Source organism: Syngnathoides biaculeatus, chromosome 14, assembly GCF_019802595.1.
Source record: "Syngnathoides biaculeatus isolate LvHL_M chromosome 14, ASM1980259v1, whole genome shotgun sequence".
In the NCBI taxonomy this organism is placed as follows: Eukaryota; Metazoa; Chordata; class Actinopteri; order Syngnathiformes; family Syngnathidae; genus Syngnathoides; species Syngnathoides biaculeatus.
The window spans coordinates 24124384-24147270 of NC_084653.1; the positions used below are offsets into that span (position 1 = coordinate 24124384).

Consider the following 22887-nt stretch of genomic DNA (forward strand, 5'->3'; position numbering starts at 1 on the left):
TCGTTGTTTTGAAAGTCAGCTAACTAACTTGCTGTACAATGTGTCCTACTTTTGTTCTTCTCTGAACATCATTAAAAAACTCAAGTGGTGTAAAAAGCTAAAGAAACGGCTCAATTTTTCAAAGGCAAGACCGATATCAGATTCTGACTGTGACAACTGCAAGCAAAGGTTTCACAGATCTGCGATTTGAGCTCTAAAATGTATTAAAAAAATTTTGTATTACTTTAAAAAAAAAAAAAAAACTGCCAAGAGAAAAGTCAGCAGCATCAATGACTGCTTGTAGTCAATGCACTGAGGACGGAAGGACAAAAAAAAAAACCTGCTTGTATGAGTGATATAAAATAAAATTGTGTTTTTTAAACTTTTATTTTTTTAAGACCGAGGTATACCTTGAAATCGGTAACCGATGCTAACGCCGACACTGACGTCTCTAGCGGTGCCAGCCATCTTCTAAATAAGTGTTGCAAACGCATGCCTAGAAATTAACGCTTTGCTTGCTGAGCCCAGATATTCTTTTTTTTTTTTTTTTTTTTTCAACTTCAAATGTGTATGTCTCTATTGTGTTCTGAATTGTACATCAGGGACATACATCTTAAGAGGTTCTACACTATGTTTAGTATTGCTTAGACCAGAGTCCCCCGTTCCATTTGTGCTAACAGCCTTTTTTTTTTCTCTCCCCCTCCTTCTGTTTCTCTGCAGTGTGCCCGAGGGCCATTGAAAGCCCCCTTGAGGAGTTTCATAAATACACAGCGAACGAGGAAAGACTCCTGGACTATTATTGTTTTTACCCGTTTCTCTTTCGCACAAACACACCACACACCATTCACACAGGGGCGGGCGCACACACTCACACAGACAAGGAGACCTTAGGGAGAATGTTGGAGGTCCAAGAGGAGAGGCCAGCGGCGGCAGGTACAGCAGCGACACATTTCAGTAAGAAGGAGCGCGGTAAGAAGGAGCGAGAGGAGGCCAAGGACGGACGGGGGAACCTCAGCAACCTCGGGAATCCGGGCTCCAGGAACGTCCGTGCCAAGGCGCCGCTCGCACACGCGGGCAGTCCGCACCAGCACCTCACTTCGCCCTGTTCTGTCGTACTGGTAACCCCATCAATGCACTCCAATAGGCTAAAGAACTCCCCATCCACCAACACACAAAGGTGAGTGGGGCCAGTGTCCACGTCCAAGTGAATGATGTTGATTTTTCTTTTTATGAAATTTAGCAAACCATGGTAATATGCTGAAGAAGTTGAGCTAACACTTGCTACATATTTGATTGTTTTCAATGTGGAATTAGTCCCCCTTCATAGCTGTAAAAGTATATTCCTCCTCGAAAGACTGCAGTATAATAGATAAGTTAGGTGAGCAGTGCAAGCGGTTAGCACATCTGACTGGTAGTACTGAAGTCCTGGGTTTGAACCTCAGTTGTGGCCTTTCAGTGTTTGAATGTTCTCCTTTGCGCTTGTGTGGGTTTTCTTCCGGTACGCTGACTTCCTCCCACATCTCAAAAATGTGTGAGGTTCATTGAACTCTATATTATCCTAAAGTGTGAGCGTGTGGGTGAATTCTTGTCTTTGTGTTCTGCAATTGACTGCTGACCAATCCGGGGTGTTCCTCATCTTGTGACTGAGGACAAGCACTATAGAAAATGGATGGATTGTGAGATTTGACTGATGTTGGACCAGGGAAAGTCTAGTCTATTTGTTCAAGTTCATTCCAAAGGTGTTTCAACTTAACTGCTTCCATACCAAACCCCGCCAAATATGCATTTATGGGCCTTGCTTTGTGCGGCGGGCCACACTCAAGCCTGACTGTTCCCACAATGTTATAAAGCCATCAAATTTCAATTCTGTAATCGCATGCTAAGATCTAACTTTTTTTTTAAACAAAGCCCAGCTAAGACAGGGTTTTCCCTCAACAGTGTGTGTGTGTGTGTGTGTGTTAACACTGCGACACAGCATCCCAGAATGAGGAGGACCACAATCTGGTGTGACCTCTGAAGTACTCGGACAGTTCAACACGAAGGCAAAGTGAGTGGCAGGTGTTAAACTCGCACCGCTCTGCCAGCATTGCGGGTTTTGTCCCGGCTTTGGTGTGGCTCTGATGTGCCCTACGGTGGTGTTCTCGGCGCTGTTTACGCAGAACAGCCACACGGAAACGACTGCAGCTTGTACAGTACACCCTGGACTGGTCGCCACCTATTATATGACTCATACAGACAGAGGAGCCTTCATATGGACAATTTAGATTTCAGTGAACCTGACATGCATGTTTTTGGAAAGCGGGAAGATTAACCAACAAAAGCACAAGCCAGGGACTGGATTGGGATCCCTAACCCTCGAAACTGAGTCGGATGTGCTAACCACCGTCCTTGCTCCTCATGTCAGTCAAAATCGGTCCAAAAATGTTCACCTTGTTTGCCTTCAATTGACATGAGGTGGTGAGAACATAATATTACTTAGAGTATTGAAAGTCTTTACAAGTAAGTTTCTTTCGGCTTGTCCCGTTAGGGGTCGCTACACCGTAACATCTCAGATCAACGCTCATATTTGTTTGGCACAGTTTTTACACCGGATGCCCTTCCTGACGCAACCCCTCTGGAGGAGGAGAGGCCCCAGTGAGATACAAACTCACGACCCCTGGTTTACCAAACCAATGCTCTAACCACTGAGCTATGGGGCCTCTATTGAAAGTCTTCACTACGCATCGAAAATATGTATCTCCTGGCAATAGGGTCTTCAACTCTTTTCACTCTAAGAGTTACTTTGACAAAATCAAAACAGTAGGTACTTCTGGTTCTCGTGTTTTTGTTATGCTTGGTACATTTGAATTTAAGTGTTTGTGTTTTTCATGTTTATGTAAACATGAAAAATTCAAAACAAACTACTGCTGTTTTTTTTTAAATAATAAGTTGTTTCATAGATGGGTGGCTTCCAATTTTCATCATTTTGCTAAAAAAAATTAAAAAAAAAGGAGGATGGCTGTGATTGCTTTTATAAATGCCAAAGGGTTTAATGTGCATTATCTTTGACCAATTGGCGAGCGTCTCATTATCAGATGACTTGGAAGGGGAGCGCTGTGAATTGGAGTTATTAAGGTCAATAAAACAATAAAAAAAAACACTTATAAGCAATGCGTCAACAGTGTGCCTATTATGTCGCATGCTACGATAGGCTGTGGTGGAACTGACAGAATTCACCTCCAAATTCAGCATGCCCCTGTGCCCTCAAGCAAAGGTCCTCATATGTGATCTGGAGATGTCGTGGGTTCAGGGAGTGCATTGTCTTTGGAACCTTTCCCTGCAAACTCATGCATCAGTCTCTGGAAACAGCTGTCTGGACTGCCAAAACTCTCCCTGGCGCTCCCCTGCTTTTTTTTTTTTTTTTTTTTTTACTCGCAGCAGTCCTGTGTTTGTACATATACTAGTGAGCAAGGCTGTGGTTATGCTTTTTGGACATGTTGGCATTCATTTCACACTGCTTGTACGAGTGTGTACGAGGACGAGTAGGAGGGAGGGATTAGGGTGTGGCAAGTTAAGTTCTCTGAAAGTTGGATTTGTCCTGCTCGACAAGACTGAGCTGCTTTCATAGCGAGTGCCTTAGTCCGTGGCAGTCATTGCTACAGGGGCGATGTCTGCAATGTTGTATTCTTTCCATGGGGAATTTCGGATGAAGTAGAACAGAAGATTTCTAGGTCAGAAGCGTGATGTTCCATATAAAACCAAAGTTGAGTTCTCTACAATTTCTTTTTTTTTTTTTTTTTTTTTTAACCAAATTGGATCACAACTGGGTTACCTTAGGTGGAGTTGTGGTTATTCAGATTCATTATTATGGTTTCCTCACAGCTGAGGGGTCACGAGTTTGAATCTCTTCTCAGGCCATCCCTTGTGGAATTTGCATGTTCTCTCCATGTTTTTTTTTTTTTTTTTTTTCAAATACTCTAGCTTCCTCCCACCAGTGTTATTTTTTTTACTGCAACTTTTATTTAGCGTTCGGCAATCTTTTGACTAAAATTTACATTCAGGTTAAGTCAATGTCATTTTATGTTTAGTCTAGTTTTAGTTAACAAAATACCACAAGATTATAGTTCATAAAATCGCCAGGAAATGTGTTCATCTGAAATAAAAAGTGTAAAGGATATATATATAAACTTTTTTTTTTCAGTTTCTAAAAGTTCACCTAAATCACAACTAAGATCAGTCATGTAGTAGAGCACATTTTTAATGCGGATCACTTCGAACTAACAGCAGACAGTATGTATGAGCCAGCCCGCCCAAAGCCGTGCCTCGTCCGAAGCCATGCTCGGCGCCGACAGGTACATCGACACATTTAGCACCCCTGACTTAAGTGCGCAGATCTTTTGTTACATTCTGAGAGGATAACGTCCCCACGCCCGCAAACTATTCACCCGCGCAATCCATTTTTCACGACGAACCGGGTCTTTTTGAAAAGTATGGAGAATGAATCCATCCTCCTGAGTGTTCGAACAATATCCAGCAATACAGCGAGCTGTCATTTTCGCTAACATGAAGGAACAAAGAGCTACCTTCCAGCAGGTAAAACAAGTAGAAACATATGAGACCACTTGAGTGGGCATCTGCTATTAACGTCACTTCCTGCTTCTTCTCGAAAACAAATCCCTCGAGAGGATTTTCATGGCGGGAGTGACGCCATATACTTCAAAATCATGTTGTGTGGTTAAAAAAAAAAAACAGCAGATTGCTCCATTCCGGCTGGGTTTTTTTCATTAATAACATACTAAAATTCATGCCTTCCATGACAGTGGCACTTTAAGTTGAATAGCTGTACAATTATTTTAAATGTATTTACGTTTGTCGTTCACACCCCTGCATGCATGTTACAGTGGTTTACAACAGTGGACCTCAACCACAGGGTATCACCCCCACACTCCACCCAAATTAATCACACTTTCTCCCCCCCCCCCCGCCCTCTCACAAAAATGCACATGAAGGAGGAGAAACAACATTGGGAGTTAATGCTGTGATACTGATTGGTACAAACTAAGATGACTTGCGGCTTTGTGAGACTTTGGAGGTGTATTTTAATTGTATTTAGGTAATTCTGAATTTTCTTCCTTCCTTTCCGTTTTGTCATTCATGCTTGTGCATAAGTGATTAAATATTTGGCTTGATGTACACAAAAAAAACCAACCCTTAAATACTAATTTCACTTTTTTTTTTCTTTGTTTGTTCCTTGCGTAAGCCCTAAACCTAAGACGGAGGCCATGGTACGCTCACCTCCCGTCATGTCCCCCTCCACTGCCTCCCAGATGGACTCTAAAATGCCCAATCAGGGTAAACCAGGGAGCGCCGGCAGCCAATCGCAGCCCTCGCCCTGCGATCCCAAGACTCTGGGTGCCAAAGGCGCACAGAGCGTGGCAGGGGGCATCGGGCTGAAGAATGGCCAGAGCTTGACCTCCGGCAGCAGCTCCAAAGTGAAAGTGAAAAGGGAGCGAAGCACATCGGTGGAGTCGTTCGAACAACCGGAGAGCGGAACTCCCACCGGCGAGGAAAAAGGTAAAGCATCTTATAACGACCGCTTGATTCATGTTGAGCGGGTTTCAGGGGCCGGTATTACTCAGAGGCCCGGTAAAGATTTGCTATCAACACCGATGAGTTTATAGGTAGATTATGCCGTCTTTATAATAAGGTTTTAACTGCTCGCCGCTTAAAGAACAAAAGCTACAATGCTTGAATTATTATTATTATTATTTTTTTTGTGTGTGTGTTCATAATGCATGATGAGTTCATGGGGTGGCCCAAGAGCACATTGTGATGTGGCGCAAGAAGGCATGGTCAATTACAGCACATTGTTTGTCATTTAATTTTGTATTTATAGTGCAAAATAGTTTTCCACACAAATATTTACCAACTGAATAACGGACTGCGTCACATTTGGATGTGCGTACAAATTCAAGTTACGTTGCCGCCGTAGGATTGAAAATTCCACTGTAATGTCCTTGGCTTTTTTTTTTTTTTTTTTACTGTGTTTGGATTCTCGGTAATCCAGGTCTTGGTTAATGTGCGAGAGTTGAATCAAGGCAACTGGATTCTTCTTGGTCGTTAAATCTACCTTTTCAAACACCAAGGAATGGTAAACGGAGTGCAGTTATATCACACTTAAAATACATCATCACAATGCCCAAAGCGCTTTGCTCACACGTTGACACGCACATTTGTACACCGATCGGGAAGCTGTTGCTGTGCGAGGTGCTGCCAGGTCCACTTGGAGCAAATCAGGGTTCAGTGTCTTGCCTAAGGATGCTTTGGCAGCGGACAGTTGAAGCAGGGAATCGGACGACAGGTCACCGGAAGACTCTACTGACTACTGCGCCACTGATGGCCTAAGACTCCATTTGTCTCGATTTAACTGTTAAATTTAAGAAAACGTGCACACGCCTGCCTGCCATTGTAACCAACAGCGCGATGCGTAAGAACACTTTTGGTTTTGTGTGTCTGGTCTGTGCAGACAGTAGCAGAGTGAAAAGGATGTGCGTGGCGGAGAGGAGGCAGCCTTACAGTGGAGCTGACTGGTGCTCCGGGGGAGAGAGTGACGAAGATGACAAAGGATTCTTCAGTAAGTGTGCTTCCGAGCACGTGTTAGCGGTCCATCTGTTGATCAATTCTGCAAGCGACTGCACTGCAAGCACCTCCTGAAGCCGCGTTGTCTCCCCCCCCCCCGCCCTCTCACAAAAATGCACATGAAGGAGGAGAAACAACATTGGGAGTTAATGCTGTGATACTGATTGGTACAAACTAAGATGACTTGCGGCTTTGTGAGACTTTGGAGGTGTATTTTAATTGTATTTAGGTAATTCTGAATTTTCTTCCTTCCTTTCCGTTTTGTCATTCATGCTTGTGCATAAGTGATTAAATATTTGGCTTGATGTACACAAAAAAAACCAACCCTTAAATACTAATTTCACTTTTTTTTTTCTTTGTTTGTTCCTTGCGTAAGCCCTAAACCTAAGACGGAGGCCATGGTACGCTCACCTCCCGTCATGTCCCCCTCCACTGCCTCCCAGATGGACTCTAAAATGCCCAATCAGGGTAAACCAGGGAGCGCCGGCAGCCAATCGCAGCCCTCGCCCTGCGATCCCAAGACTCTGGGTGCCAAAGGCGCACAGAGCGTGGCAGGGGGCATCGGGCTGAAGAATGGCCAGAGCTTGACCTCCGGCAGCAGCTCCAAAGTGAAAGTGAAAAGGGAGCGAAGCACATCGGTGGAGTCGTTCGAACAACCGGAGAGCGGAACTCCCACCGGCGAGGAAAAAGGTAAAGCATCTTATAACGACCGCTTGATTCATGTTGAGCGGGTTTCAGGGGCCGGTATTACTCAGAGGCCCGGTAAAGATTTGCTATCAACACCGATGAGTTTATAGGTAGATTATGCCGTCTTTATAATAAGGTTTTAACTGCTCGCCGCTTAAAGAACAAAAGCTACAATGCTTGAATTATTATTATTATTATTTTTTTTGTGTGTGTGTTCATAATGCATGATGAGTTCATGGGGTGGCCCAAGAGCACATTGTGATGTGGCGCAAGAAGGCATGGTCAATTACAGCACATTGTTTGTCATTTAATTTTGTATTTATAGTGCAAAATAGTTTTCCACACAAATATTTACCAACTGAATAACGGACTGCGTCACATTTGGATGTGCGTACAAATTCAAGTTACGTTGCCGCCGTAGGATTGAAAATTCCACTGTAATGTCCTTGGCTTTTTTTTTTTTTTTTTTTACTGTGTTTGGATTCTCGGTAATCCAGGTCTTGGTTAATGTGCGAGAGTTGAATCAAGGCAACTGGATTCTTCTTGGTCGTTAAATCTACCTTTTCAAACACCAAGGAATGGTAAACGGAGTGCAGTTATATCACACTTAAAATACATCATCACAATGCCCAAAGCGCTTTGCTCACACGTTGACACGCACATTTGTACACCGATCGGGAAGCTGTTGCTGTGCGAGGTGCTGCCAGGTCCACTTGGAGCAAATCAGGGTTCAGTGTCTTGCCTAAGGATGCTTTGGCAGCGGACAGTTGAAGCAGGGAATCGGACGACAGGTCACCGGAAGACTCTACTGACTACTGCGCCACTGATGGCCTAAGACTCCATTTGTCTCGATTTAACTGTTAAATTTAAGAAAACGTGCACACGCCTGCCTGCCATTGTAACCAACAGCGCGATGCGTAAGAACACTTTTGGTTTTGTGTGTCTGGTCTGTGCAGACAGTAGCAGAGTGAAAAGGATGTGCGTGGCGGAGAGGAGGCAGCCTTACAGTGGAGCTGACTGGTGCTCCGGGGGAGAGAGTGACGAAGATGACAAAGGATTCTTCAGTAAGTGTGCTTCCGAGCACGTGTTAGCGGTCCATCTGTTGATCAATTCTGCAAGCGACTGCACTGCAAGCACCTCCTGAAGCCGCGTTGTCTCCCCCCCCCCCGCCCCAGACTGTAACTCCAGTGACGTGAAGCCGCCAGATTCGGTCACCCATCCTACCTCCAACGCCGGCCTCAGCCGCTCCTCCACTCCCTCTCACAATTTACTGGGAGGCCCGGGCTCCACGACCGAACCTGTGAGCGGTCAGAAACCAGGCTCCAAACTCGTCTATGTCTTCACCACAGAGATGGCTAACAAGTAAGGAAGCCTGATATAACACAGTGTGGATAAAATACAGTTGTTTATCCCTGTACTGTCCGCCGCCAATTGAATACAAATGATAAATAATGTTGTGCTTCCTGACACTGTATCTGGTTCCCTTCTTGACTTCAGGGCTGCCGATGCAGTTCTAACTGGTCATACAGAAAACATCATCACCTTCCACATGAAAAACATCTCCAACAACAAAGACAAAGCTCACCTCCTCCTGGTAACTATTCACCGACATTTATTGCAGATAAACATTTTCTCCTCCTTAGTCATGTTCTGTACTTTCATTTGTTTTATTAAAGAACAACGCAGCAAGCACCCTCCGAAACGACTCCAAGCCTTCCCAGCAAACGCCGTCCCATGGCCAAGATCAGAGCCACCTGCCCGGATCCAAGCCGTCCTTAACGGGCATGGCGGAGCCAACCCCGCCCCAGTCCACAAACCAGGGAAACCAGTCTGGTGTTCTTCCCCAGGATGGCTCGACCACCGCCGGCATTGAATCCAAAAACCTTTCCAGCAGCAGCCCCAGCAACAACGCCGGACCCGTTGACCAAACGCCCATGAGCCAACCCGAGGCAGGCCTCAACGCTCCCGCAGCAGGTGAAGTCGGGCAGGGCGTAGGCCCCGGGGGGCCGGGCCTGACACCTCAGCAACAGCAGCAACAGTTGGCTCAGGAACTTTTAAATATGGAGGCCAATACGGAGGGTCTGTCCCAAGAACAGTTGGAGCACCGCCAGCGCTCACTGCAGACATTGCGAGACATCCAGCGCATGCTTTTCCCAGATGACCGCGACGCACCACCCCCTGGGCCTCCACAGTCTCATGGTGGGCCCCACGACGGAGGCCCTGACTGTCCTCCCCGGCGGTCTGAGCCGGGCCCCTTGCAGGCCATGATGGCACAATCTCAAAGCCTCGGACCACCAGGTGGGCCAGGAGGACCTCGTCCACAAGTTCCACCCTTCGGACCTCCTCACGGTCCCCGAGACATGCCCCCTTTTGCGCAGGATGAAATGGGTCCCCACATGGGAGGCCCCGGTGGCTGTGGGGACGGCGATCAAATGACCCCAGAACAGGTGGCGTGGTTGAAGTTACAGCAGGAGTTTTACGAGGAAAAGAGGAAGAAACAAGAAATGCAACACCGGCCGCTTCCTCCAGACATGATGATGCACCCCCACGGTCCACGCGGTATGATACGAGGACCTCCGCCACCCTATCAGATGGGCCCAGGAGAGATGTGGGGAGGACCAAGTGGGCCACAAGACCCTTACCCAGAACGCATGGGCATGGGCCCTGGCCCAGGTCCAAGAGGGATGCCCCCTCATATGCAGAGGATGCCCGGCTTCTCAGGAATGATCAACCCTGAAATGGAAGGACCCGCCCGGCCCGGAATGGGGTGGCCCGACGACATGCCGCCTCGTATGGGAGATGGACGAGGGTTCCCTGGAGGCCCGGGGGGGATGTTTTCCGGTCCGGGCGGTCGAGGCGAGCGCTTCCCAAACCCTCAGTCAGTCCAAGAAGCAATGTTCCACCAAGGTATGGGCGGAGAGAAGGGCCTTCCCCCTGGTATGATGATGGACATGCAAAGGATGATGGGCCACCAAAGAGGTGGAATGGAACCCGGTAATGGCATGGGAATGTTTCCAAGAATGCCCGGTGACGGTCCCATGAGTCCATCTTCGAGGCTCCAAGGAATGGGCGGTCGAGAAATGGGTCCCGAGTTCGGCATGGGGCCCGGTCCCGGGCCGGGACCTCACATGCACGCTTCCAAGCTACGAGACCCTCCAATGAACTTGAGTCCAGATGAGATGATGAGAATGAGAGGAGGCCCCCCGATGGAAAACATGACCGCGCAGGGGAGGGCAATGCAAGGGCCCCCCTTCCCCGAGCAGCCGCAACCTGGAGACTTTCCGATGGGGCCTGGGCGACCTTTCCCAGGGGGTCCTGGAGGAATGAGGGGCTCGCATGGAGAGCAGCCGTTTGGCCCAGAACACAGAGCGACACCGACAGGAGGCAACGGTCGCATGAACCACCTGCCCCCCAATGCCGGCCCTCCACAGGGCCAGAGGGGGCGTAAGCCAGCAGATCTGAATGTTCAAGCAGGTGGGGGCAACTCTCCCAACGTCAACCCACTCAAGTCCCCTCCTCTGAGGCAGGTGCAGTCCCCTATGATGGGCTCGCCCTCCGGAAACCTCAAGTCACCCCAGACGCCGTCCCAGCTGGCTGGCATGCTCACGGGTCCCACGGGCCCGCAGGCCCCTCCAGCGCCCCCATCGTCGGCGCCAATGAAGTCACCGCACTCCATGATGGGATCGGCGGGAGCCTCCCCCGTTCACATGAGGTCTCCTTCCCTTCCTAACCCCTCGCCGGGATGGGCCTCCTCGCCAAAGCCGCCCATGCAGAGTCCTGGAGTGCCACAACCAGGAGGCAAGCCCCCTCTCAGCCTCACCTCACCAAACATGATGGGGAACATGGAGCAAGGTACAGTACACGTTTCTGAATTTTATTTTTCAGGAAAAGCTCTGATTTTGGGGACAAGGATACAAACAATGATACTTTATATAGCCATATGCAACAGGCCCCATATAAATGGAATTCAACATCTGCAAATTAACCTTTTGTGGATTTTTGAAAATGTATTTATTATTAATTTGGAGGGGAACCAACCCTAAAAACGCTTATTGGTGGGTTATCATGGGGACACACCTACTATATAAAAATTACAAAGAAGAAATACCCAAGTACTACCAAGTACAGTCCTTCTGTATTGGTTTATTTAGATGTGGAGTGCAATATATTGTTTATATTTATATGTTTATAGTTGATCACAGGCATTTTATTACATAGATAAGATAATTATAATGATTATGACTATGATTATGACAGTGTCTCAAACAAAATCATATTTTGAAAAATGCATAAATGCACGTATCATCCTAATTACCTTATAAGGGTCAAGGGTGAGCTTGCTCCACCTGATCCCAGCTGAGTTTGGACAAAGAGGCTGTCTACATCCTGGATATTTCCACACACTTATTCGTTTCCCCCTCATATTCACACCAATACAGTTTTCACAGAGCTTAAAATGTATGACTGGGGGAGGAAATTGTATTAACTGCAACATGCAAAAACTCCTCACAGGAAGACTGCAGGGGAGATTTGAACCCCGAACTTTAAAACCACAAGGCAGACGGTCTCACAATTGGCAAGACATACTAAACTCTCGACTACTGTGCATTATTTCAAGATATTTTTAAGTATTCTGTCAATTCTTATATTGTATTTTATTATATATCCAATATATATTTCATATATTAGTAGTATTCTGCCCAGCTGTTTTTTGGGAATGCAGTCGCCTGTCTCCATCTTGTGGTCGTAGAGTTTATCACACATTGTCACAAATGTTTAAAAAAAAAAAAAAGAAATGTCAAATTTTTTATTTATTTATTTATTATTATTTTTTTGGGGGGGGGTCCTCACACCTGGCAGGAGGTAACGGCCCAGCCTCCGCCCCGCCTTCATCCGGCGCACCGTCCGGTCCCATGTCCCTCCCGGGCAACGTGCCGTCGGGCAGCCCTTACACCATCCCGCCGGAGCCCACACTCTCCCAGAACCCGCTTTCCATCATGATGTCGCGCATGTCCAAGTTCGCCATGCCCAGTTCCACGCCGCTCTACCACGACGCCATCAAGACGGTTGCCAGCTCCGACGACGACTCGCCCCCGGCTCGGTCCCCTAACTTGCCTTCAGTCAACAACAATGGTAAAGTTTCAGTAGAACGCTGCGTGTCTACTCTATATGGGTTTGTATTAATATGTAATATATATTGTTGTGTGTCCATAAGGTATGCCGATGAACCACCAAGGCAACCCTCGAATGATGGGCCCTGGTAACTCTGGACCCATGCCGGCCCTCAGCCCACTCGGTATGAACCCGATGGGATCCCAGCCCCTCTCTCACGGAATGCCGCCGCAGATGCCCTCTCCGAACGCCCCTAACATGGGTCCCGGTATGATCCCTCACGGCATGATGATCCCCACCAACCCGCAAGACCCCGGGATGTCCAACCCGCAGATGATGCCCCAGGGACGTCTGGGTTACCCCCACCGGAACCAGGGCTACCCGCTTACCCAGTCGCCGTCCCAGCAGGGCCCCTTCTCACCGCACAACGGGCCCGGGCACCAAGGCTTCCCCGGTCATCCCATGGGCTTCCAAGGAGAAGGAGGGCCGATGGGAGGACGGATGGGAAACATGCCCCACGGGGGAGGGCCGGACGGAGGCATGTGCAAGCCGAACACCCCCGGCGGACCCGAGTTCAACAACATGCAAGGCGGGTTCAGCGAGGCGGACCTTCACGAGGTGATGCGGCCGGGGGCGTCCGGCATTCCCGAGTTCGACCTGTCCAGAATTATCCCGTCAGAAAAACCCAGCCAGACTTTGTCCTACTTCCCTCGCGGAGGAGGAGACAACCCCGGGGGCAAACCGCCGCACCCTTCCGGCTTCCCCATGCAGGCCATGATGGCCGACGGCCCCCCGAGGATGGGAATGCCCATGCAGGGGATGGGGGGGATGCCGGGGGGACCCGGCGGGGGGATGGGGCCCCAAGACATGCCAATAGGCAACCCGGGCCAAAATCCCATGCGCCCTCCGGGGTTCATGGGCCAAGGCATGATGGGCCACCAGCCCCGGATGATGTCCCCCGGGGGTCCCGGGGGGATGATGCAGGGGCGGCAAATGGCCCACCCCGGCCCGGGCGGTTCCCCTAACATGATGATGTCACTGCAGGGCATGGGCGGCCCCCCGCAGCAGACGATGATGATGGGGGGGCAGATGAGGCCGCGTGACATGGACATGGGCTTCAGTCCGGGCCCTGGAATGTTCTAATCGGGGGAAACTTTATATATCTAGAATGTTCTGGGACAAATTAACGAGTCTTTGTACGCGGGAGGCGCAAATTGAGGAAGTATCCAAACAAAGTGGATGTACCCCCCCCCCCCCCCCCGAATCAACTAAACGGAGATGCCGTCACGTCACACCCGTGGACCGCGGGGACTTTTTCCCCAATGGAAGTCGGGAGTACTTTTTGCCACAAGAACAATTTTGACTTGCGAACTTCAGAATGTATGGATGGAATTGTCGTGCAAAGTTTTTGTGTATTTTGGGGGACTCATCACGAGGAGTCGGACATCAAACGCGAATCAATCTTGCTCACAGTCAGCGTGGAGATGTGACAGTATATGTTGAGCTTTCTTTTCCTCTTTCCCCAAATTAAAAAAAATCATGGACGCGGTATGGGACAGGATCGAGCAGGAACAGGATCGAGAAGAATTAGTGCTTTGCGAGGACTTGGATGGACCGCCATCTTGTCTCCATTATTTTTGACTGTTTCTGTACAGTATATATGTGAGTGCGTGTGTGTGTGTGCGCGCGTGTGTGTATAGGCATTCTATCAGTGACCTCTCGACTCCTCTTACCCGAATTTACTCGGGGGTAGGGGGGGGGAGCACCCCCCTCCCCCTCCCCTTAAAACCATACTGTACTGTTTACCATATGTGGGCTATTCGAATATTACTAGTCTATTTTAATTTCCTTTGTTAACTCCAGTGTATAACATACCAAACTATGACCTCATTAAGATAATAGTATTATTAAAAAAAAAAAAAAAATGATGAAAAAGCACAAACATGGAGTGTCCGCCGGAAGAGTTTTCTTTTTTCTTTTTAACCACATTAAGTGTGTGTGGGGCGGGGGGGGGGGCGCTTCGCAGCACACGATTAATCCCACACATCATGACAAGTCGTGCTCCAAAACTTCCAGGACTTCGTTAGCCAGCCAATCCTGTTGCTAATACCCAGATGTGCTCTGTGTGTTCTTGTTCCTGTTTTTACTTTTCTTGGTGGGGCGGAGGGGGGGGCGAGGGTTTTGTTGTTTTTTTTTTTTTGTTTGTTTTTTTTGACTCTTGTTGTTGACTCTGGGTAAATCATTCCCACAGCAATAATCCCTCCCACCCCCTCCCTCCGAGGGTCCGTCGAGTGGAGTGGGCTTCGTGCCGAACGGAGGTATGCCAGGTAACATAGAAATAGTTAGCTAGATCTGGTGTAACGATATCAAAAACAAAAAAACACACAAAAAAAAAAAGCGAGGCCGCGACCGAGACGCCAATGTAAACGCGCGCACTGCTTTTTACCATCCAGTTGACTTCCTCTTTTTCTCTGTTGTATAAGCTTGTCATGTGTTTCTCCGTTGGCTTTGGTGCAAATAGTCTACCAGGGCTGTGGTGATGGACTACAAATAAAAGATATTGTTTTGGTATATACAATTTGTCCGTTGCGTGTGTGTGTGTGTGTGTGTGTGGTACTCAACTAAGGTCTTAACCCCACATTTTTGTCCACTTCACTTTTTTTTTTTTTTTTAGGAGACCGGTGATGGCAAACAGAGTGGCGATAAGTGTAGAACAGTAAATGGAAATTAGAGCAGCATCTGGCTGTCGCTAGGCGAAAGCAGGTATCACCTAAATATACTGTATATTTTTCTTAGATTTTTTTTTTTTTATGGCATATTTTGCTTCCTTCCCACAGATTTGTTTCATATTGTTGCATCCTCACCTTTTTTTTGCGTTGCTGTGTTCACACCTCCCCTCTTATCTGAGCGTTCATGCTTTACCCTTGGCCCGCTTCATGTTTTCCTTTGACCATCCTTCCATACTTCCTTCCATCTCAGACTCAAAACTTTTTTTCAGCCTTCTCTGCCGCTATCTACTCTGTACTGTTTTCGACCACTTGACCTCTTCCGGGCACCCAGAACGTGGCTGCGTTTGCGTGTCCTCCCCGTTCCTGCGTGGGTTTTCTCCGGGCACTCCGGTTTCCTCCCACATTCCAAAAACATGCAACATTAATTGGACACTCCAAATTCCCCCTAGCTGTGATTGTTGAGTTTGTCCCGATGTGCCCTGCGATTGGCTGGCGACCAGTTCAGGGTGTACCCTGCCTCCTGCCCCTTGACAGCTGGGATAGGCTCCAGCACTCCCCGCGACCCTCGTGAGGATAAGCGGGATAAGAAAATGGATGGGTGAATGTAGTTATAAAAAGCTACTTAAAAGTTTGGCTTTGCAGTGAAATGCTTTAGGACGGCCACAGTTTGTCCCTGCTTGGAAGCCAGTCTGATAACAGACTTTGGAGGTTTCAGTGTGACAAGGACTTTTCCCGTTGATCGGGTGTCCGTTTTGCAACCAAATATGGTCCTGCGCCCAATAGACGTCTCGGTCTGATGCCTTCTCACCAGAAGAGTCTATTTTGTGCTTTTTTTTTTTTAACAAAATGAGAGAATCTGACTGTTCTGGGTTCTCGTTGGATGGGTGTTCAACTTCCCTCCATTGCTTCAAAACATTCAATCATTCATTTCTCACCAATTGTGCTGTATTACAAACTCTCGTAATTAGCGCTCAAAATCAAAAGCACTTGGGACAGGACTGTGTTGATGCTTGTTTATATAAACACACTGCAAGTGACTGTTGTACACAACCTCATTTGTGTATAAAAATGTCATTTAAGTCTTCCCCTGAGGAATGAAGCGACATTCGGTTTGTCAGCAAAACCAAACAAAACAAAACACTAGTCGATGTGGACATGATGTGCAATTGCTACGACGGCGCACGTGTTCAGAGTTTCGACGGGTCGCCCGCGCTGTTGCAAAGCGACCGGTAAAGGTCGCCGTCCAGCGAGTACGCTGAAAGCACCTTCTGGAATTCCTGCAGGGGGCAGTAGAGGCCGCTGCAGCCAGGAATAAGTTGATCCTGGAGAGAGGAAACTCGATTGGTCACGGGCAACTGGGCGGCGCCGTCTCGCTCCTACCTGGCCCATGTAGGACACTTTGACAAACGCCTCTTTGGTGCGCCGGTGCTGGTGGAGCTCCAGCGTGACGTCGGCGGCGTACGGCGGCCACTTCATGTCGAAAATTCCCAGCGCCATCAGGCACGGGATCAAAGTGGTGTCATGGGCCGAGTACAGGAACAACTTCCTGTTTGGCGAGGATGACAGGATTACATTTAGTAAAATACATTGGATTAAAAGGAAATGTAAATTTTAGCATGCATTTAATAAGCATTGTAAGTTTGGTGTTTTTTTTCATGGCAGGTGAGAAATTACTTTTGAAAACAGGAGAGAAAAATGAGAATATAAGGAATTGACAGGTGACATGATTAAAAGTGATAAATCCAAGGCAATTCAATGCGAATAAAAAGGAATTTAAATGCCTCAAAAGGCATAAATCCACAAATGAGAGTATAAGGGAATTTTAAAAAATTATTAGGAATAATTCCACAGGAATTCACGGAAATTCAGATTGTTAATGGGGATAAATCCATGTAGGTAATAAGAATAATAGACAGGCGCCACGGTGTATCAACTGGAAAGCATTGGCCCCACAGTTGTGAGGTCCCAGGTTAGATCCCGGCCCCGCCTGTGGAGTGGAGGTTGCATGTACTCCCCGCGCCTGCGTGCACTCTGGTTTCCTCCCACATCCCAAAAACATGCAACATTAATTGGACACTTAGCTGTTATTCTGAGTGTGGCTGTTTGTCTCTGTGTGCCCTGCGATTGGCTGGCCGCCTCCTTCCCGTTGATAGCTGGGATAGGCTCCAGCACTCCTCATGAGGATAAGCGGCAAAGAAAATGGATGGATGGATAATAGACATAGTTGTCGGAATTAACAGGACTATCATTGCTGTAGAACAGAAAGTGCATCTCTAAATTGTCAATTTAAATGTCAATATTTAGAAAAAAAATTAAGTTAATAAAAAAAATTGATGGCAAAGATCAGTCTTTTGCTGCTTATCCTCAAGAGCGTCACAAGGAGTGCTGCAGCCTATCCCAGTTGTCAATGGGAAAGAGGCGGGGTACACCCTGGACTGGTTGCCAGCCAATCGCAGGGCACATTGAGACAAAAAAGCAGTTGCACTGACCATTTAGAGTGTCCAATCAATGTCGCAAGTTTTTGGGATGTGGGAGGAAGTTGGAGTGCCCGGAGAAAACCTACGCAGGCGGGGCCGGGATCAAACCTGGGTCCTCAGAACTGTGAGGCCAACGCTTTACCAGCTGCCGCCCATGGCAAATATCATTTCTGTTAGAAACCTTGCAAAACTAAATTATTGTAATTCATAGTCTCAATGGTCCCGATGTCCAACTTGTCTAATATTTTGCAAACGCTCCCTGTCAACCCCGCCGGCCACCTAGAAAAAGGTGCACACGCGTCACCTGTTGGGCTCTGCCGAACTCCCCTGCAGCTTCTGCTCAATGTTGAGCAAGAACATGTGCAGCAGAGGTCCCACGCACAACTGCAAGTTCTCCCTGTCGACACACAAAGATTATTTGAGACAATATTATCACGCCGTCAGCGTTGACTCCGATTGCGAGTCCTCGTCACAATGGCTGACCTCTTGCTGGGTTGGTAGCAGTACAGCATCGTGTCCACGGCTCTCTGCTCCACTCGGCTTCTCCACGTGTCCAGCGCGGGGGGGGAGGGCAGCCCGTGAGCCTGACAACGGACGTACGCGTACGGCTAACTTTTGCTACCTGACACGTTTCACTTTGCAGTCTCGTACAATGATGATAAATTCTGAAACATCCCCATCCATGTTTCCACATGTGCAATCCATCAACTTGTTGCCGATGGTTCATGTTTGCTATGGATGTCTTTTCAGCACGGGGGAACGATCAGACCGTCACACCGGCCGGCCCTGTTAGCGCGGCAGTGCTAGCATTAGCATTAACGCAGCGGTGCTCGTGTTAGCGTTAGTGCAGCAGCACTTGCGTTAAACTCTGTGTACCGTTTTTCTTTGTAAATATCTCGTGTTTCAATGTCGGTTTTAATGTGAGCACTTGTGCCTTTTACACAGCTGTGGCGTATGTATGTACCAAATGGTATTTCCTTTACAAATGTACTGGGTGAGGCTTATAATCAGGTGCACTCTGTAGGCTGGGAACTACGCTAGGTTTGAAACATGATTCCCTCTGAATTGATTTCGGACTTTATAGGATTCACTCACGCTCTACTTTTTTTGTTTTTTTTTAAACTCCCATTTGTGGTCCTTTTCCCCGGCTAGTTTCCCACAATGCCGAGCGGGCGTCACCTGTCTCGCGACCATGTCGTCCCTGATGAGGACAAAGTCCACGTCCGGTTTGTTGCCGATGCCCAACTCGCGGCGGATGCTCTTCAGGTCGGCCGCCACGTCCGGCAGGAGGACCACCTCTTGGAGGCGGGCGCTGGTGTGTAAACGCAAGTCACGCGTTGGGGAGGGGAGGGGGGAGTACCCACAAAATTCCCGCTTTTGCGTCGTCGTACAAACCCGCTGAGCGTTCTGAGCAGCCGGCACCCGTGGTAGTTGGGGTACAGGATTTCCGACTCCGCGTTTGTGGTTAAGATGGGAACGATTTCTATGCAAGCAAAAAGAAAGAAGTAAAAATTAAAATAAAAGTAAAAACGGGAGTGAGCGTACCTTTTTGTTTTTGCTGGAAGAGCCCTGCCAACAGGCACTTGGCAGACTCGATGGTCCTGACAATGTTGGTGGACCGCACGCTTCACATGCAAAATAACGAATAGATTAGACCCCGCCCACTGTATTTCGGTGGCGTCGCCCACCTCCACTCCTCACTTACTAGACCTCATCGCGGCAGAAGGTCGGACTGAGGAAGGGAACCTCCTGCACGTATCTCCTCCTCATCTTCTCGCCCAGCTCGAAGAGCTGCTGCATGCCCAGCGTGGTCAGCTGACCGGCGAACACGCCGCCCTTATAAGGTCGACACACACTAGAGAGAGTCACTCGAACGCTCGCGTGGAGAAAAAGAAAACGTTGCGTCGGTCTTCGTCGAGCGGGACAAAGAAACCTACTCACGCTCAGCTTCTTCTTCCTGTAGCTGTCCTCCAGCGGAGACGGCGGTCGGGGCCCCCCGTCGAGGTCCGTCACCACGTAGTCGATGTGCGTGTGGGCCGGGGGCTCCAACAGGGTCGGCACCCATTGCGCCTTCCCGAAGAAAAAGAAACATTTCCATCGCAATGTTGCAGGTGAAACAATTAAGTCAGTGATGCCATAAAATGAATCCCCTTATTTATAATTTCCGCCTCTCTGTAAATAGGTGATCATTTTATTTTTGTGTTTCATCAAAATAAGACTTTAGGAAAAGGACATTTTGCCCTATTTTCTGACATTGTCATCAATTTGTTTCCAAATCGTTTTGGAAAAAAATGCCAGGACTTAAATTCAATCATTTGAATAAAGGGATTTAAATTTTTTTAGTGATAAACACAGGATTAAAAAAATGTGATTAACGTCATATAATACAAATATTTTTTTCTTTACTTTATTACATTGATTTAGAGCACACGTGTCAAACTCAAGGCCCATGGGCCAGATCAGGCCCGCCGCATGATATTATGTGGCCCGCGAAGCTAAATCTTGTATATTAACTTCTGTGATTTTTCTTCAAATCTGTACCAAAATTTCAAATTGTCATATCATGAATGATAACACTGTGGTATTGTATGCTTTTTTTTTTTTTGTTGTTGTGGGAGGAAACCAGAGTGCCCGGAGAAAATCCTCACAAGTAATCGCGAGACACAAACGTAAACAACCATTTGCACTCACAATCACACATATGGGCAATTTTAGAGTGTCCAATTAATGTTGCATGTTTTTGGAATGTGGGAGGAAATTGGAGTGCCCGGAGAAAACCCAGACGGGCACGGCGAGAACATGCAAACTCGACACATGCAGGTCCGGGATCGAACCCGGGACCTCCGAGCTGTGAGGTCAACACTTTCCAACTGAGTCACCATGCTAACATTTTATCGAATAAAAATATTTCCTTTTCCTGACTTATATTTTTTTTCTATTTTGGTGACATAAAATCTCTTCATTGTAGTCACTTTACAACTTTATTTTGTCGTACTTTTGCTCTCCAGTCTGCCCAACCACTGGAACGCTTCGAATTTTGAGGAAAAGTGCAAAGCCTCGCAAGTAATTGTAGTTTTTGAGTCATCCTTCCGCCAAGCGAGCAAAAACGTTGTTTGCAGCCGTCACGGCGGTTTGAACGCTCTATTTTACCTGCAGCACGTCAGGTATGGATTTAAGCGGCGTCCGAGCGCCGTGCCGGAACAGCACTTGAACCAGTTTGAGCTCGTACGGCGACGCTTTGGAGCCGCCGTCGGCGCTCCTCTGCCTCCACCACCACACCGACCCGAAGGCGATGGTCACGGAGCCAAAGACGCCCACTTTGGTCCAAAGTTTCCTCATGGCCGTTATAGCTGGAGAAGATAAAAATGCATCGAGGTGAGCAGTTACAGTTTGAAAATATAATAATGCAACTATCGCGGTGACATTTTATGAAACTGTTCAGTGTTCTTGTACGGGTTCTAAAGTGTGAGTCTTAACTTTTCCAAAAACCTCAGACAAATTAATAAATTCCACCACAACGTGCGACTTCAAGGTTGCACAATTTTGGGACTTTAGCGGAATGACACGTGATCGGCGAGATATGGAAAATACCGTAAAATTAGTTTTTGCATATGTGTCTGAGTGTAGCAAAAATTCTAATGCAAGCTTTACAAAGGCAACTGACAATTTCTCCCAGTAATGTCATGCATATTAATTCTGTTACTCCCCTTAAGCTGCCCTGCATTTATTCATAACAAACCAGTTCTAAAACACATAAATCGCTAAAGGCCTGCTAACTCCCAACAAAGCATGTGCTACATAGTGTTATATTTTTTTTTAATTCATATTTACACGGACTGGTGTTGAGACGACGTAGGTGACAACAAGCGATCCTCAGTTTTAATTTTTTATACAGTTATGGTCATTTAGTGTACTTACGTACAAATTTGGTTTACGTCACCAGTGTAGAAAAATAAACGGAACGCCGTTGTAAATCGAGGACTCCGTGTAACGTTACGAGGAGCGTGAAGGAAACGTTAGCGTTGAAAGGGGCCGTGTGCTGGCGTCACGACTTTTTGACGTTCTACGTCTAATATCATAACCATAAAGCGTTACTCGGTTGCCATTACGTAGAATATTGTCACAGTAGAATCGTCAGTTGAGTGACCGCGCCGCCGGTTCGTTGCTAGCGGGCGAGAAGACGGACGATGCTAGCTTCAGCTCTTTGCCGCACGAAGGCAAAACGACGACTCAAATGTCAGCCGAACTAGCAACAAAAATGGAAAAAAGGGGACACGCTGAACTCCCCGAAGCGTCTTACCGAGTCGTGAAGCAAAAGCTAAAATGAAGACTCTGTGTCAGCCTCGGCCAAGAAGTGTCTTCAGATGCCGGTTGTCAGATCATTACGTCGGGAAATGTAGCACAACTCTGCACTTAGTCGAGACTTAAGAACTACATTCCCCATGAGCCCTCTGCTGCGTTAACGTTATTTTTTTTTTCATTATTATTGTAAAGAACCCTGAATTTATTTCCAAACGGATAGGTGATAATATTCCTGGAGATTAAATTACATGCTTGTTTGCATATAAAAATAGCGACCTAATGGATTTCCACTTTTGAACAACTGATCTTATTACTGTCTTGAACTTGACAAACACGGTGTCTGATACTCATGTCCTTTATGGCTCATAAAAGTGACATCAATATAACAATTGGTATTGAGTTCCCCCCCGACAAATAACTTACATTCTAGAATGTATTACTCGGGCTATGACCACAGAACTAAAAAAAAGACTTGCTCGCTCATTGGCCACCAAAACTGGGGGTCGCCATCCGCCATCTTGATACTCTCAAAACAATCATGCCCACCTGTACAAGCAGTTTGGTGGCTGTGAGAAAACATTCCACAGGTAAGTTGGAAAAATTTACTTTGACACTGTAAAAGTTTGTTTGTAAAGGTTTTTTTTTTTAACTTTGTGATGAGCTTAATTCACTTGAACAAAGTTTTGTTTACGGTTGTTGTCTGCAAATTGAATTAGATTTTCAACAAGTTTAAATTGGACGTCGCAGAGACAATAAATGAACAATGGGTTGAGCTTGTATTTTCCCATTTGCGAGTCCTTATTTCCAAAAATATATCTAACAGCGTATTTTGGGAAATGTTAACAAAATCAGGCCTTAGATAATATGCAAGCTTTTGTGGTCGTCGCGGTGTTCTGTCTTTCTTTTGCATGTAGCCTTTTTTGGGTTACCGAGTCGAATTAAAAATCCTCCATGTTACCAGAACTGAAAAAAAAATGTCAAAC

The 22887-nt window shown here is 47.1% G+C and overlaps 3 protein-coding genes across 8 annotated transcripts in view; 2 read left to right on the forward strand and 1 right to left on the reverse strand.

The window, feature by feature from the left end:
- Positions 1 to 14993, forward strand: part of bcl9 (BCL9 transcription coactivator) — a 43907-nt gene extending 28914 nt beyond the window's left edge. Inside the window, exons 3-10 of one of the 2 annotated variants that reach the window (XM_061842547.1) lie at positions 700 to 1156; positions 5219 to 5532; positions 6485 to 6592; positions 8460 to 8646; positions 8782 to 8878; positions 8961 to 11136; positions 12145 to 12417; positions 12500 to 14993. In XM_061842547.1, the coding sequence (XP_061698531.1) occupies positions 876 to 1156; positions 5219 to 5532; positions 6485 to 6592; positions 8460 to 8646; positions 8782 to 8878; positions 8961 to 11136; positions 12145 to 12417; positions 12500 to 13539 (4476 nt within the window). In that variant the 5' untranslated portion in view covers positions 700 to 875 and the 3' untranslated portion in view covers positions 13540 to 14993. Of the gene's footprint in view, positions 1 to 699; positions 1157 to 5218; positions 5533 to 6484; positions 6593 to 6973; positions 7288 to 8240; positions 8349 to 8459; positions 8647 to 8781; positions 8879 to 8960; positions 11137 to 12144; positions 12418 to 12499 lie in introns of those variants that run through there. The other variant, XM_061842546.1, reaches the window with a different exon arrangement.
- A 1138-nt stretch (positions 14994 to 16131) lies between these two features.
- On the reverse strand, positions 16132 to 22460 carry acp6 (acid phosphatase 6, lysophosphatidic). 4 transcript variants are annotated; one of them, XM_061842554.1, is made up of 11 exons: positions 22328 to 22460; positions 20753 to 20952; positions 19544 to 19672; positions 19308 to 19438; positions 19148 to 19227; positions 18998 to 19085; positions 18782 to 18914; positions 18086 to 18186; positions 17907 to 17999; positions 16506 to 16671; positions 16132 to 16447 (listed from the first exon to the last, which is right to left on the reverse strand). In XM_061842554.1, the coding sequence occupies exons 2-11, from the start codon at positions 20939 to 20941 to the stop codon at positions 16313 to 16315; spliced, it is 1245 nt and encodes a 414-aa protein (XP_061698538.1). In that variant the 5' UTR covers positions 20942 to 20952; positions 22328 to 22460; the 3' UTR covers positions 16132 to 16312. The 4 variants fall into 4 exon arrangements, with proteins under 4 accessions (XP_061698538.1, XP_061698536.1, XP_061698537.1 ...); XM_061842552.1 differs by lacking the exon at positions 22328 to 22460 and adding an exon at positions 21903 to 22295; XM_061842553.1 differs by lacking the exon at positions 22328 to 22460 and adding an exon at positions 21521 to 21814.
- LOC133512693 (gap junction alpha-8 protein-like) overlaps positions 22406 to 22887 on the forward strand; it is a 40534-nt gene continuing 40052 nt past the window's right edge. The window contains exon 1 of one of the 2 annotated variants that reach the window (XM_061842548.1): positions 22406 to 22491. The gene's annotated coding sequence lies outside the window, so the exon portion shown is untranslated. The remainder of the gene's footprint in view (positions 22492 to 22887) is intronic. The other variant, XM_061842549.1, reaches the window with a different exon arrangement.

Excerpts from the sequence above, each read along its gene's own strand:
- acp6 (XM_061842554.1), bottom strand. The coding sequence starts at position 20,941 with ATGAGGAAACTTTGGACCAAAGTGGGCGTCTTTGGCTCCGTGACCATC. Across the intron at positions 16,672-17,906 it reads AGTTCGGCAGAGCCCAACAG|GAAGTTGTTCCTGTACTCGG; the intron begins GTGACGCGTGTG and ends CTCGCCAAACAG. Across the intron at positions 16,448-16,505 it reads AAGTGTCCTACATGGGCCAG|GATCAACTTATTCCTGGCTG; the intron begins GTAGGAGCGAGA and ends TCCTCTCTCCAG.